This window comes from Fulmarus glacialis, unplaced genomic scaffold (genome assembly GCF_000690835.1).
Source record: "Fulmarus glacialis isolate BGI_N327 unplaced genomic scaffold, ASM69083v1 scaffold3207, whole genome shotgun sequence".
NCBI classification, from domain to species: domain Eukaryota; kingdom Metazoa; phylum Chordata; class Aves; order Procellariiformes; family Procellariidae; genus Fulmarus; species Fulmarus glacialis.
Window position 1 is genome coordinate 42,536 of NW_009223684.1, and position 16,567 is coordinate 59,102.

At 35.5% G+C, this 16,567-nt stretch overlaps 1 protein-coding gene across 1 annotated transcript in view; it reads right to left on the minus strand.

Moving 5' to 3' along the window:
• Window positions 1-12,200, minus strand: part of METTL15 (methyltransferase like 15) — a gene marked incomplete at its 3' end in the record, with an annotated part of 50,364 nt that extends 38,164 nt beyond the window's left edge. Inside the window, exon 1 of the mRNA XM_009581870.1 lies at window positions 12,067-12,200. Coding sequence (XP_009580165.1) covers window positions 12,067-12,191 — 125 coding nt within the window. The remainder of the gene's footprint in view (window positions 1-12,066) is intronic.
• Window positions 12,201-16,567: the final 4,367 nt, after the last annotated feature.

Genomic DNA, 16,567 nt, shown 5'->3' on the forward strand with positions numbered 1-16,567 from the left:
CCCACCCTAGCAGGTGGCACAGATCACCTTGAAGATGAATGGCCAATCTGGATATTATTATCAGAAAGAATTTGGTTCTGTTTTCCTGACTCATATTTAAAAACTTAAGTTTCAGCAGCCTCTAACTTCTCTTGATCAATGTTAGACTGAATAGTAAATGATAACAATATTACAGATTGTTTCTGCTCTTGAGACATGACATTTGCATTATTTCTTATAAATCTGTGTGCTTCAAGAGTTAAGGCCACTTACTAGTCAATATTGGTCTCAAACACTTGCACCATTCAGTGGTGACAAGGCCACAGGTAACTTCCATTACAAGTTACATGTTTTTTCCACCAAGGTTTTACACAGGAATTCTCTGAAATCTCTCTATTCAAATCTTTGCTGCTTGATCAAGCTAAGTTGCTGTATTTTTCAGGCATCCAAATACAAAGCCAGCACGTAACTGTCTGATTTTACTTTCAGTCCTTTGAATATTCTGCACAACACTTGGCACAGCTGAGTCACAAAGGCCAAACTCAAATTAAAATGCAAATGATGTTTATTATGATGACAAGAAAAAAATAGAATTACGTAGTCAAACTCAAAGTAATTAATTTTTACGGTCTATGCACTTATATACATAATCCTAATGTATCTAAGATAAGAATAATAGTATTTGAAGTACAACTCAATCAGAAAAATAATCTGAACTCCAAATAACTTCCCTATATATTTGTGTATTTCATACTTAGCTAAGTGTGAAGCTTAATACCGATACAAAAAAGTGTTGACAAATATTTTCATTTAGTTTTTGAAGAAATAAAATTATGAATCAGAGATTATCAGCTTTTTTTTGGTTGTTTTAGCTACTTAGTAAACGACATGTTTAGCTTAAATACTAACTAGCCATGACATTCACTTAGTAAGTGAGAAGCACCTTTTTGTCCATACATTTGTATCATCTCCACCTTCATACGAAAATGCTGGAATCTTCTACTCTCAAAAATTATAATCTATGTACTGATGAAACATACTTTTGCTTTTATTGTCTGATACAAGGAGGAGTATTTCAATACAGTTTATGTCCTCTTGTTTTGTGCATAGTGCCTCCACGCTTCCTATTGTAAATGTGAACAAAAATAAGCTAAATATACAGCTCTTAACAAATAGCAAGCTAAAATACTAACTGTTGCTGAGAAATATGAAGATATCATCTTCTCAATAAGACAAAAAGCTACCAGCTGCAAAAAACTTCAGATTAGAACCTATGTTCCCTCCTCTTCCCTTCCTCCCTCTCACTGAAAAAAGCAGAATCTTGAGTTTTGCTGTTATGAAAAAATAAAAAGAAAATATTGAAAGGCATACTCTATCAGTTTCTTTATGAAATGCTAATTATTTTTATAAACACCAAACTGGTTTATTGCTCTAATGAAAACATACCCGGAACTCAACTGTTCAGCTACAAAAAAAAAAAAAAGCTTTAAATGTTTATAAAAGATATTTCTAAATTTTTTTTTTTGACACACACATTTTAAAGTGTTTTTAATTAGAATTTAAGTTCAACAAACAGAAAATGTTTTACATGTATTTTAGTAATGAAATGATTACAAAAGTAATATAAAAGTACTTAAGTCATCTAAACACCTATAAGAAACTTTCTCAAAACCAAGAAGATGGAAAACTGGCTGAAAGGAAAAGTTGATGTCTCCTTTATGGATCATGTAAGTTCAGAGATTATTTCAGCATCATAATTATTTACTTTAAAAAAACAGACATTTGTTCCTTTTCGAAAAAAAACCTACGACCTGAATTAAACTTCACAGAACTGTCCTCAGAAACACTCTGTGTGTAAGAGCTGTAACATTAAACTTTAAAGATGTTCTGAGCACTTTTATAGCACACTGATATAGTTGAATTTAAAAAAAACAATATAATGGACATGTCTGAAACTATTGCTGGTTAAAGTAACACTTGGTACTGCATTGCATATGAAGTTGAGCTAGCAAGTATATACAATATCCTTAAAAATAGATTAAGGATCTGGACATTTGTACTGAAAAGAAATTCAAACCACCCACATTCAGCTCCATGTCCTTAACCAATACCTAGAGTGTTTTTTTGTTTGTTTGTTTTGAATTATTTCAGAAGCTTCTTATCCCTCTTCATCAACACAAGAAATAAAGGTCCTCTCATTCTGTAAGAACAGTTAGCATTTTGTAGTATTCTAGAAACACTGATGAAAAACTGTGATGGTAGAAAACCGACATTCAACAGAACATTTCTTCGTTTCTTGATCACTATCTGTCTAGAAGCTGTAGTTTCTCAGGCGTGGCCTATACTTCTGTTGTCTGAAGATGTCTAAGATGATTCAGATACATGTGTAGATGATCATACTGACTGCCCTGACTTAGCAATATCTAGAACAGAGAGTATGAAAAGGAATAAAGGGAAGCAGGAATAATTCACAGAAGCAAAATCACTTCCTGTACGCTTTGGATGAGGATCCACTCAACAGAAAGTTTGAAGGAGATGACCATATGATGCATCTCTCAACTTTAATTTAAACAATATCAACCAATATAAAACACTATCACATGGGATATGAATCCAGAGGCCACCTTAGGATACTCACTACTGCCTGCTAGAGAACAGTGCTGCACAAATTTACTATTTAATGCTACAGCACTATAGCACAATAAGATCAGAAAGTGAATGTATTTTAGAATCCTATTGTGCCTTAGAAAAATTTAAGACCACCCACTCACATCAGGTTACAATATACAGTCTAAAATTGTTCCTATTGAACCTGCCTGAAGCGTGAGGCTGGACTAGATGACATCCTAAGATCCCTTCCAGTGGGAATGATTTTGATATTGTGGGCGAAATTGCCTAAACCAAAACCACCATCCAAACTGATAAATATCAATTATTCACAAAACTAATTTTCACTTAATATTGAAATGTAAAATGACTTGATAACTGCAGCAGAAAAAACATGGAAATAAAACAGTTCATTGTTTTAAACCTAATGCCTGCAAACCTTCCTTCAGAGCTTCAAATTGGCCAACATCTCTTCTAAGATTTTCCTACTAAAATAATATGACAATGCAGCTTCTCTCAAGACTACTCAGATCAAAATGGCAGCAATTTGTTTTCCTAAACAGTAACATGTAAAAGGGCTGTCCTGACTCATTTGACTGGAAATTACATTAAATCTAGCACTGGCACATGAGATGTTATGTATGAAAACAAAGACAAAATCCCAAGTTTATGACATGACATTGAAAATAATTTTAATAATTAATATAACTATCAGATAATTTTGCCAAAATAAAAGAAATAAATATATACAGCATTAAAAAGATTAATAGAATCTTGTAAATAGAACGAGTCTGGATAGACTGATTAGTATTTAATCATTCTCAAAATGTTTCTATTGCTAAATAAAAGTTTTAGTAGGAATGTCAACATAACCACATGCCTTGAAACTAGTGCCACTGTATATACAGAGGCAGTATTTGGGCATAGCCATGTTCTTAAAAGACACCTTACTCCTTTAAGATGTAAATAGTGCAAATAAGGACTCCTCTTTTATGTAACCAGTATATGAAATTTAAACTCAGCTACTAATGTTGGAAATGGCCTGTAGCCATCCCACCTCAATGCATGAGCTAGACAGATCTCGCAAGTTAAGTAAGAATCAGGTCAGGACAGTATTTGGTTGCAACTGAGGCAGAAAAAAGTAGAGCTCTGAAGTGATTTTGATAAATTTATAGTGTTTAAATTCAGCAGATAGAGAGCTTTTCCTTGTCATTCAGTATTAAAATTCTGGTATGATACAGTGCTAAAAGAATTCTGTGATGGAGAGATACGAGATGTTGATACCACATTCATCAATCCTTAACATCCTATACCTTGAGCATAAAAATCTCTCTCCAGCCTTCCAAACATACATACTAACCTGCTTTAGTCAATATAAAGTGCAATCTTTCCTGCCCTTACTGACTATGTAACGTAAGAAAGAGCTGTTTTCTGGCTTCCCGTGCACTGAATAGTTAACAACTCCCACCACTGGAACTAAACACCAGTTTTAAGACCCACTGCATAGGCAATATGGGCACCGAGAAAAATTCTCAGTTTAGGATGCCATTCAGCCTTTCCCATATATATAGGTGCGATGGCAACTCACACTTTCACACACATGCCCACCCTGTAAGATGCAGTGTATGAGCTTTTTCACATCTACTTCTGAGGAAAAGAATAAACATGCTGGAAGCTGAATTTGAACAAAGAGCCACAGTAAAACATCACTGCATCAAAGGTATGCTTAGTACAGCCTGCTGGACAACTTGCTTATTCTAGAAACAATTTTCCCTTACTTCAGCCCCTTGGGCTTTCTTCCCCCCATAAAAAAGTAAAATAGGACTTTTATATCTTAAAGACTGTGGATAAATACATTTTCAACTGAGTAACACAGCAACACTACTGAAATTGCAGGGGGAAGACCTTAAGATACTTAGACAAACTGTTGCATCCAACTCATTCAGTCTTCTCAAGCTTCAGGTTGACACTTGAAGACTGGTTGTCGGTTCAACCAGTATACTCAGATTTGTCATCTTCTTACGTTACCATCTTCATGGCTTTCTCCTAGCTACATCTTCTCAAGCTCACTTCTAATACTGAGCTACGTATTGTTCTAAAGAAACATTTGGATTTGTGCATCGTTTCTCTTCCCATCTCCTTTTCTAAGGAGGTACTGTTTGCCTACCTGGTCTTAAATTATGCTACATTTTGAGGATGCTTAGGAGATGTTCATATATCTATGACTATTTCCACATGAAATGTACTCTGTTTAAGCCAAACAAATGCATTCTGCTCATATGAACAGACATACAGATTGAATAAATGGAAGGTATTCTCCAGATTGTGCCCTGTGTTATTTTCCATGAGTGACAATCTCGTTAATACTTCTGTTTTTCAAATATCCTATATAGAAAAACATCAATAAAACACAAAAGAGAAAGATAAAAAGACTGACTGTACTACACAGAAAATACTGCACAGCTCAGCGACTAACTTCACTCTGTACCTTCATTCCTTAAGCAAAAACATATTATGCACGCTCTCGACGATGGTAACTTTCCCTGTGCTCACAGGATACTAGGAATTACATAGTACCTTCCTGTTTTAAACCATTACTCATTACTGATCTTTATGATTAATTGTAAAAATAGCTTATTAATTAGAAAAATAATTTTTGTTTCTTAGTTATAGGAGTTTCTCAAATGAACCTTTTTCAGAGCCAGTAAACAATGTGTAAATGGACTACTGTGGCTGAGGATTAAGCAACCCCGCCCCTTTGCTTAATTGTCCGTGCTGCACAGTGTGATAAAAGGTCCATCTATACTCCACATTGCACTTGCTCTCTCTACAAAATCACACTTAAAAGATTTTTTCAAAAGTAAATATATTAAACCATATTTTTATATTGTAAAGTACTTGGTTTCTACTATGCCTTTTTACACTATAATATGGTTTTCCCATCTTTTTGCTGTTGTCTCTCAACTAACATACATAACAAGTTGATGGTAACTGTAGGAACAGTGGTATGGGCACGCAGGCAACTGCAGTTGCTCAGTGTATATGTACACACATAGTGTGCTGGTTTGGGCTGGGATAGAGTTCATTTTCTTTATAGTGGCTAGTACGAGGTTATGTTTTGGATTTGTGCTGGAAAGTGTTGATAACACAGGGATGTTTTTGTTACTGCTGAGCAGGGCTTACACAGAGTCGAGGCCTTTTCTGCTTCTCACCCCACCCCACCAGCGAGGAGGCTGGGGGTGCACAAGAAGCTGGGAGGGGACACAGCCGGGACAGCTGAGCCCAACTGACCAAAGGGATATTCCATACCATACAACGTCATGCTCAGCATATAAGGCTGGGGGAAGAAAAAGGAAGGGGGGGACGTTAGGAGTGATGGCGTTTGTCTTCCCAAAAAACTGTTACGCGTGATGGAGCCCTGCTGTCCTGGAGATGGCTGAACACCTGCCTGATGAAGTAGTGAATGAATTCCTTGTTTTGCTTTGCTTGCATGCACGGCTTTTGCTTTACCTATTACACTGTCTTTATCTGAACCCATGAGTTTTCTCACTTTTACTCTTCTGATTCTCTCCCCCATCCCACCAGGGGTGAGTGAGTGAGCGGCTGTGTGGGGCTCAGTTGCCGTCCGGGGTTAAACCACAAAATTGTTTTTCGTATACAAATACAGATATAAATTGTTAGATGTTTTACAAACTATGTATATTCAGAGCAAATAACAAATTATTCTGCTAAAAGATAATTAAGAATATGGTCTTGATGAAGAGGCATCAGTATTTGTTCCCATTATCTCTTGATTAGCCAGGAAATACCCAACAAAATACTAATGAACTGGTCTTAGCATAGCCCTGCATGTTAGTCACTCCATTGCAGCTCCCTGATCTAAAATCCCCAACGAAAACAAACTTGTCTTTCACAATTCCTTGGCAGAGATGTACTATTGGTAACCGTGAGTATATGACTGCAATAACAATTCAGAGTATAACCACAGGAATGTTAAGTAAATTAAGAAAACAATCCAGTAATGCTTTGTTCAGCTTGTTAATGCCGCCAGTTACATAAGAACTTGATGCTGAGCGTAAAATACAGAAACACACGCATACATTTTGAAGAACATTTTAAAAAAAGACTGAATATTGTACTGTGTGCTTTTTATGGAAATGGTTGTAAAAATCTTTTTCATGAATTGACTTTTTTTTGTACCAAAACTGCCAGGATAAGAAGAGTTCCCCACTTTTCTTTTTCAGCATCATTTTCTACTGGGTATTGTGTCCCTCAAAATGAAGAGATACTGTCTTTGTAAAGCTTACAAGGAACAGGACTTCCCTTCTCTGCCAAGAAATTTTCCTTTCAATCAGGCAACCTGTTTTCCTCCTTTACTTGAACTTAGGGAATATTTACAGGAAGAGGGAAAACTAGCACTTCTCTTTTTAAAAAGTGGGATTACATGATTCTGGCTTCCTCTACCAGTTTAGTTTCATTTTTGCCATGGTACATCCCAATGTCACTGGCCGGTTTTGGATACAGAGTTTGTGATACTTTATACTGAGTTCTTGTAGGACCACTGAGAAGGAGTTTATCTGTCCCACTAATACTTATGTAATAGAAACACTTTCTGAACTTGAAATTATTAGACTGCAGTCTGTATATGGTAAAGATTTTGCAGCCCATACAATGAAGTAAAACACGATCATCATGTCTGCAAAGAAAGGAAAATTAAGAAGTACAAACAAAAGATTTAATTGCAGTTTCAAGTGATGTGATGCTGGTAGTGAAACATCTATAATTATGCTACGTCAGAGAACACTGACACTCAAACTGACAAGGCTTTAAGAAAGCACTAAAGGGCCAAGTTATAAAACGCTGTAAAAAGGGAAGAAAAACAAATGTTAAAAGTAGACTGTTGCATGTGTTTTGTATGTCAGGGTAACTTTGAATTGGGCCCAAATTTGAAGCAGAAACTCAATGTATTGAAGGATCACATTGTATATATGAAAGCCAGCAAAGGTTTCTAGTCATTCTGAAACCTACACAGCTGGAACTTCAGCAACAAGAAAAAGAATTTTTATTCCTTATGTTTTTATAACGAAACGCATTTGGGTTTGTTACCCAAATAAACCTTTTGGGGAACAAAATAAATGACAGAAGAGCACTGTTTTAATGTAGTGGCATTTAAAGGTCTTTTTAGTGCTCTCAATTGCATTTTTCCATCTCATATTTAAGGCAACTCATTTATCTATGTTGCTGGCATTTGAGAGGCAGCCAGATGTTGACACACATAGAGAATTCTTTAGAAAGAAATAAAGCTATAAGTAAGTAATTATCTTGCTTATATATAGTTAAGGCATCGTTATAATGAATATGCCTTGATTGCACACTGTTAATTGTATCCCTTGTGCACTACAGTCAAATAGTAGCCTATATAAATAACATAGCAACAAAAGCATCAATATATTATGCACTCAACTACAGTTCACAAGCACTTAAAATAAGCTTATTGAAACTGAAAAAATAAGTTGTTTTCCGTAGAACTGAACAAAATACATCGTATTTTCCCCAGAACATACAACGCATAGCTGATGGTTCTATCCCACTTTTTCTGTAAACTCAGTGTAACCCTGAAAGCAAAACCCACAAACACCATCACCTCAAAATTACTTTAGAACTACAATAAAATGGTAGTTCAATTGTATGAGGAATTTTATACTATTTATCCCTACTTTTGGGGCACAATTTCTTACTCTGCTCAGAGAATTACAAAGAACATATTGTCTCCTCTGTGTAGGCTTTGCGTAGGTTTCTCATACTTAAAAAGCTTGCTGTGATATTGGTTAATTGCCAGATTTCAGTCACCTCTCTAACCTCTCCCTTTCAGTGGGCGTGAAAGGGTTTACTTGCAATACATATTGCTACTAACTGAATTTTATCTTGTTCTCCTAGATTCTCAGCAGCAATTCCCAAGTTAGAGGCTTCCCCAGAAAGCACGTCAAAGGATTCCCACCCACACACTGAATATCTAACAGGCCCTGACCCATTTTCTCCTTATTAAAGCAGCACTACATATTTTAAATAATAAAAATAATAAACAGAGAGGCTAAATGAATGCGAGAATTGCAGTTGGAACTCTACCCTCCTCAGATTTTAGTTCTGACAAAATTGCTACCAAGAAGCGGAGAGACACATTTAAAATACAAACATCAAATGTATTTTTCCTCAGTGTTCTCATTCAGTAACTCATTACTCCAGCTGTCTTTCAGCTAAGTACAAGGAGGACTTCATTTATTAGTTCTGAATATAGAAAAATCCCCTAATTTAGCCATACTTATCTCCTCTGCCAACCATATATCTTTGGGCATATTTCTGCAACTTGAGCTTTAATAATGTTGTAACTCAGTGACTTAAATATAGGATGCTTAAAAAATGAAGCCTCATAGTGAGTAACAGTTGGAACTATATGATTTTACTAAGATTATTAATGTTACCTAACCAGAATAAGCAATAGCAATTAACACTGCATATTTACAATTGAAGTTTTTTATCGTAGGATGGACTACTGCAAATACTACTGCAAGACTCAAGATCCATCATGTAGTTGATATGCTGGAATTTATTAACATCCCCAATTAAACAAAACAGGTACAATATTCTGTTTTAAGTAGAAACAAAATGGAAATTCAACTGATGTATGACTTTCAATTTGCCCATTGCATTCACAGTTTCAGACATAGTGGGAATCAGATTTTACTGGTTATGGTTGCACAACAGCCTTTTTCTCCACCTTGTGCTGTCACCTCCAAAGGAAGTGAAGCACTTCAGGAAGTCAAATAACCTCTCCCAAAACAGCAATATTAAATAGAAGAGGTGAAAAAAACCCTAGAACAGAAAAACAATGGAGAAGCTTATTTATACTTCTGTGCTGCAGTTCTTCAGTCAGTTACATCTACGGCTGTGCTTCTTACAGAAAGGGCAGCCCTACATTTCTCTCAGCTTGCAACTGCATGCTGCCATTGCCATTTTTAAGACAGCACAACTATTTCCCTGGTGAACCAGGGAACTATTTTACCTGACAATAGACCTGACCAGATAAAGATGTCAACGGGATGAATTCCCTGAGCTTTTGATGCCAACACAGATTTGAATTAAACTGATAAAATTACGATAAAAGATTTATTCCTAACACAGTGCAGAAAATGGACAAAAAAAATCCCATAATATTAGATCAACCATCTTTTAATGAATACTGAAAGAAAAAATTCCATTTATGAAAGCTCCATATCTCATAACGTAAGTAAATCCTTTATACTTACAACTGATTTGTAAGCAAACCCTAGCTTTACCTGTTATTTATAAATTATATACTTATACCTCCTATGCAACTGACTTCCCAGGGAAAGCAGATTAATAATAACCACATATACCATATGTGACCATTCTTTTAACTTAATTTTCCAACATAAACTATTATGAAAAAAAGATATATTTACCTTCTGAAAAAGGACCCACCTGTTCTTTCCAATAGGAAAGACGGGAGATGAGGGAAAACACCAAAGCAAATAAGAATACTGCTCTGTATCTTACAACATATATTCAAGTGGCATGCAGTCATCTTTCAGCGATTAAGACTTTTCTCTAACAACTTAACACTATGTTATTTAAGAATCCACTTCATTCTAATGATAACTTGCATCTGTACAGGTGGACAACACTATGTCTGGAGTCCAAGTAACCAAGTTTATATGATTTTATGAACAAAAACATGAACAAGGAGACCTCCTTTGTTTATAAAGCCATAGTAAGTTACATCAACTGTAATACTATCTTGATTAAAGCTCATCTTTTCACAAACATAAGAAAGCAGAAAATTAACAATGTCAATCATTGGCAGAACAACATCCAACACTTGTAAAATCTCTTCATCCACTTCCTTCACACTCAGATTTGCACAGGATACTTCATGGATAAACACATTGAATCAGAGGACTGTTCATCATTGTCTTGTGTTGTGCGAATGTTTCTGAAAACTTCTATTAGATGTAAGATTACCTTTAATTCAGACTACATATATTTTTTCCTATGACACAAAGAACAGAAGACTTTACAACTCCAATGACATTTGGTGGAGTTTGCAGGCTTAGTTTAAAAGAAAATGAACTTTTTTTGCCAATATTCTCCACACTATTCTGTCAAAAGGAGCATTCTCTGGAGAAATAACAGTTGAGAGAAGAATTCCACAAATTCGTAAGTATACACTGCATGTCACTTCAGCCCACAAAGAACTGAAAATTTAGAGAAATGTATTTAACTGATCTTACAGAGTAGGATGACTAGAAACCAAGCTATGCTTTCTTGTCACATGCTTGCGTTTTTCCCACTAGGCCTCCAACAATGACACCTGAAGAAAGGAACGCACAGTTTAGCCTTTTCTTTCAGAAAAAGTGAGTAATACCTTCTGCATTGCTTGAATACTATTGCTGTCTTAGAACTCCTTTTTATGTGGGGAAACATGACTGAACAACCAGGTGCTTCTTTATCCACCTCTTCCAGTTTTCTTCTTATTGGAAAGATTTGCTTTTCCTCATGTAAAAACTTTTGAAATAAATACTCTGATGTTTTCAACATGACAGTAAGTGTCCTCTCCTTCCTACTTTCCCTGAATTTCCTAAGTATTCATTATTTCATATTATTTAATTTTGTATCTACATAATTTTACTTCTTGGTCAAATTTAAACAATAGCACTTTCTGAAAAGCTCATATTCAACTCGACATATTGCACGCTTTTGCATGAATGTACTCATGCTCTGACTGGGCTGTTTCTTGAATAAAATAAAGGAATAAGATTTTTGTATAGCTAAAAAAATAAATCTAAAAATTTGCATTTAGCAATTGTTCATTTAGCCAATTCAGCACTTCTAAAAAGAAAACTGAAGCATGAGCTTTACACAGAAATAGTAGCTTATTAAATTGTTTAGTAGTTTCTTAAGCCAGTGGCAAAATATTTAGCAAACCTAATAGTGAATTACAAATATTTTTTGGTTTTTGAAATTAAAATATTCATAAGCCATACGTAATTACATCATTATTTAAAGTATATTATTCCATCCTTTTTTGTGAAATACTTACCACAAAGCGTATGTTTTTGTACAACTCTGCCATCAGAATCATCTCAAAGCAAGCAGAGCGGGTGAATCTTTTTAAAATCATTTTTTAAATATAAAATTGGCTACTTGATGCATACTTAAAATTAACAGAGTACAGAATATGCATTTAACTCCAAAAACCTCAGAAGAGCTTGCATGCAATTACTTATAAATAAGTTGAATTTGATCTCCTATTTAACAGGGCACATACAGCATATAATGCTATTCTACAATAATCCAGTAACAATTATATATTAAAACTACAAAAATATATTAAATTGTGCACATAATACCACGGTATCAACCTTATCTCGACCATATTTAAGACAGGAGAAGACAACTTACGGGTACGATTCTGAAAGCTGCTGAGCTATTTTATAAGCTGTGGGGTCCCTGTCTAGTGCATAGATTGTAATGTCGTTGGCTTTCTCTAGCAGAGCTGTAGTATGACCTCCGGCTCCAAACGTCATATCAAGGAAACACTGTTGAGTAAGAAAGACAACACCATTACCTTAGAATAGAAAACTGATAAACCAATTGTTGATTTAAAGCTTCTTTTGCTAATCTGTTTCATATGCTGGAGGAAAACATACCATTCAATATAGACACAATGCCTTTTTGAAAATATTTTGTGCAGAATTGCAATCATGTCAGAGTAATCTTTTTAAGGGTTGTGACTTCCCTGCCAATCCTTCCAGAACAAAAGGACAATCATTTGGTACAACCAACTGCAGCTTCATACTCTTCCCATTTCTTTACATTCTAAGTTTAGAGGAAAGCCACTTGATTGACTTCTTTGTTTGGACTTGCTCAATTTGAGGCATATGAAGGTATATAGGAGATGGGACTACAGGAAGCGATCAGCACCATCTGCTTTGTAAGAATGTGTCTAAAAGGAAGGCTGATGGATTTGTGTATCAATTAACAAAATGACACTATCATAGTTTTATACCACAGATCAAAGTGTGATGGCAGCACAGGCACATATATATCCTGACTGCAACTAACCCAACTAGCACAGAAAAATGTAAGTTTTCAAGACACAGTACCATTGATTTTGGGTTCACTGTGAAAGGACACAGCTATTTATTGAGGTTACTAAGATACGCTGAAGCCCAATCCTGCTGCACCTTCTCTACCATCATTACGTGCGTTAATTAGATGCAGAATAGCATAGGAATAGCCACCTTAACAACAATCCCATTTCAATTGCTGATGTGACATACTCTATGGGCTTAAGTTACACCTTTTGATAAACCATGTGTATTTCCTTGCTTCTGAGGAATACTTACTGCCCATGAACGTATACCATGTCCATTTTTTGGATACACAAACTAAGACTGGAAGATTTTTAGTAATACCAGGCAGACACAGCCATCCTCTCCAGTCTTCTGGACTAAAACCGAAGACACATTCAAGGAACTTTGAATGCACTCTGACTAAAACACACATAGGTACAGATTCAGCACAAGTTGAATAAAATTGGGCATTGAAATTCCTTTAGCAAGTCTCTCAGAACTCAAAGTTCCTGAAAATAAATGGAAATTTCACATTCCTGCCATCAAAAACTTCACAAAAAATCCAAAAAAGACTTTCTATCTCATACTTGAGAAGGGTGATGGGGTCATCAAATTTCATAGAGATAAGGTGACTTCAAAAATCTTCCCAGCCACATCACAAAGGAGAACATCTGGAGCAAGTGGTTTGCCAGCAAAGAGGGGAGACTGAGCAACTGGTATGCAGCAGGTCCCAACATGAGAAAGGAAGGAGTAAGTAGAAGGGCAGCTGAGATAAGACTCTGGAAAGGTGAACACTGCTCTCCTGATGGCTCTGCAGTTTCGGTAGGCTCATTCTAGAGAGGTTTCTATAGTCAGAGTCCATTTGACCAACAGGCTGGCCAGGAGGCTTTACTCCTGAGACCTTCCTAAGAAAGTGACTTGGGACACAGTCAACCACCTTGAACCGAGGTGGGTTGGGGTATATGATTCCACCAACACAAGAGGAGAAACGCAAGAAAATTAACTACAACTTAATGCTGTTTTAAGTCTTTTTTATCTGTAAAACAGCAATGCTGTTTCTAGAAGCTGTCCCACATGCTTTCCTCCTTTGGCCTGACAACACTGGTATTTAACTGCTTAAACATCACAAACTATTTTGTTGACAGAAATAACTGGCTCTTCACTTAGCAATGCAGAGGTTGTATGACTGCAATTCCACTTAGGAAATATTTCCTTTTCAAATTACTAAGAAAGCATCCATAATTCTATACACTAGGGAAAACATACTGACATTTAGAAACAGACAGATTTTTTTTATTGTTTTATGACAGTGTATTTAAACCAAAGTAGAAATGTGACTGAACAACACCTTCTCTAGTTTCTGCATCTCTAAATTCCCATAACTCTTTTCTCTCAGTTGATTTAACTGACCTCTGTTGATTGGGAGGAAATCAGACTCTATGCAAGCTAAACTAAAACTAGAAGAACAGATTCTTTCGATATGAATACCTGGTTTTGGTTGGTTTTTTTTTTTCACTTCTCAAATTATTTTTGGATAGGAAACAGTTTTTGAAGACAGCTTATCAAGCACAATCATATTCAATAAAAATTAATGTGAACTAAACTTATTTACAAAAATTATATACTCCAAAACCAAGCACCTTTTAAGGGAAATTTTGTAACTTATCCCTTAATTGAATTAAAATTCAACACAAAGTCCCTTTGGATAAAAATGGAAATTCAAAACCAGTGAAGAACAGATTGAAGACCCAAACATTTTTCCAAATACAGTTTTTAGAAAACATAAATAAAGGAATTAATGGAAATCTCATAATAATAAAACTGAATATTTATGAAACTAATAATCCAACTTTACTGTGGCTAAAAGTAAGTGAAAATTATGATCCTTTATGATCTTTAGGTTGTCATGATTTAATTTTTTTGTGTTATACCATCATGCTTCCTAAGCCTATGCTCTAGAAGCAGGACTTTCATATAATATTTTACAAAGTTCATGGAGGAAAAAAAATTTAGTTGGCTCATCTTTCAATATTAAATTGCACCATTCATATGAAGAAGTAGAGAACTGACACAGAATTTTTTTTTTGTAAGCAGCATGTATAACACAAAGTTATGTTTCAGAGGATATAATATCCATACTATATAAATGCTCCCATAATCCATTTAAGCATTCTGATTTATCTTCTGCCATAACAAAAGCAAAAGTATATTCACTGAAACCAATTTGATAAGCACAAAACTGAAACAGTCAAAAAAGTGTGGCTATTATTTAAAACACAACTAGCCACAAGAATTTAGCTAGGTTTTGAAAATACTTGCATACATTAAAAACTCCAAGCTACTGAAAACATCTATTTTCTCTGTAAGTTCTCAAATTATCATTGTTGATCAGATTCAGAGAACCTCTCTTACGATAGAGGGTCCGTTTAGTATGGGTTTGTTTTTTTTTTTTGCACTGTACTGTTACTTGTTCTATCCTTGTAAAAATCCAATACTGGCTATTGAATGGGATATTAAACTAATTAGTAAAATTTGTATTAACTCTCTTAAATGAAAATTAATATAAAAGTGTAATTGTTAACTCTGCATTTAGAGAATTGCAAAAATTAACATGAATTCTAGAAAATATACAAATCCTCTTAAATTACTCTTACAATTTCTAAGAGATATCGGATACTCTTTGATTTCCACTCAAGTGATTTCTATTTAATCCTTACCAGAAGTAAAGTACATAAGCAATAAACAGATCTTTCACTTTCATCCTCTATTTCTGTAGAAAAACCCCTTTAGAAAGATGTGAAGGAACAACAGAAAATTAAAACCACCTTCTTATTTCTTGCACAGGATTAGCCCACTCAGGAATGCACTCAAACTTGGCCACAACAGTCTCAAGTGTCATTTAGGATTGCACTTATTCTGCAGCAAATCAGAACAATCAAAACCAATCTAAATTACATCATAATTCCTCTTAGAAAAAATAGGTTTAATCAACATGAGTAACACCTTCTGGGTTGCATTTGGTTGTTTTGTTTAAAAAAAGAACAAAGAAATGCTCTTTCTTGATATCATGGCGAGAAATCCAGCACTAAAATTCTTGAAAACCTCAACATTGCCTTTCCTGAAACAGACCTCCAATGTTGGCAGGAAGAGTCAAGGAAGGCATAGGAAGTGCTAGAAGTAAGCAGCTACTTACTTTAAGACAAAAAAAGTTTAGAATTATTTTATGCTACTTAAACCCACTAGTAATGTGAAGTTCCAGAAAATACTCTTTCTTCACCAATGGGTTTAGCCATATGCTTATTTCTTGCACATCTGTTCTTTTCCTAAACATCCAATTTGTCTTTGGTGATCTCTAGAAAGTATTACACAGACTTGATCCTTTCTGCCTTTCTCCCACCAACACTTCCGTACTATGGAGAAGGTCCTTTGTTTCATCAAGTTTGAATAGCAGAAAGTGAAAAGATGAGTATCCCGGTTTCAGCCGGGATGGAGTTGATTTTCTTCCTATTAACTAGTATAGTGCTGTGTTTTGGATGTAATATGAGAATAATGTTGATAACACACTGACGTTTTAGTTGTTGCTAGGTAATGTTTACGCTAGTCAAGGACTTTCCCGTGCCCTGCCAGGTGCACGGGGGGCTGGGAGGGAGTCTGGCCAGGACGGCTGGCCCAGCTGGCCAATGGGCTATTCCATACCATATGACGTCATGCTCAGCATATAAGGCTGCGTGAAGAAGAAGGAGGGGGGGGACGTTCGGAGTGATGGCGTTTGTCTTCCCAAGTAACCGTTACGTGTGATGGAGCCCTGCTTTCCTGGAGATGGCTGA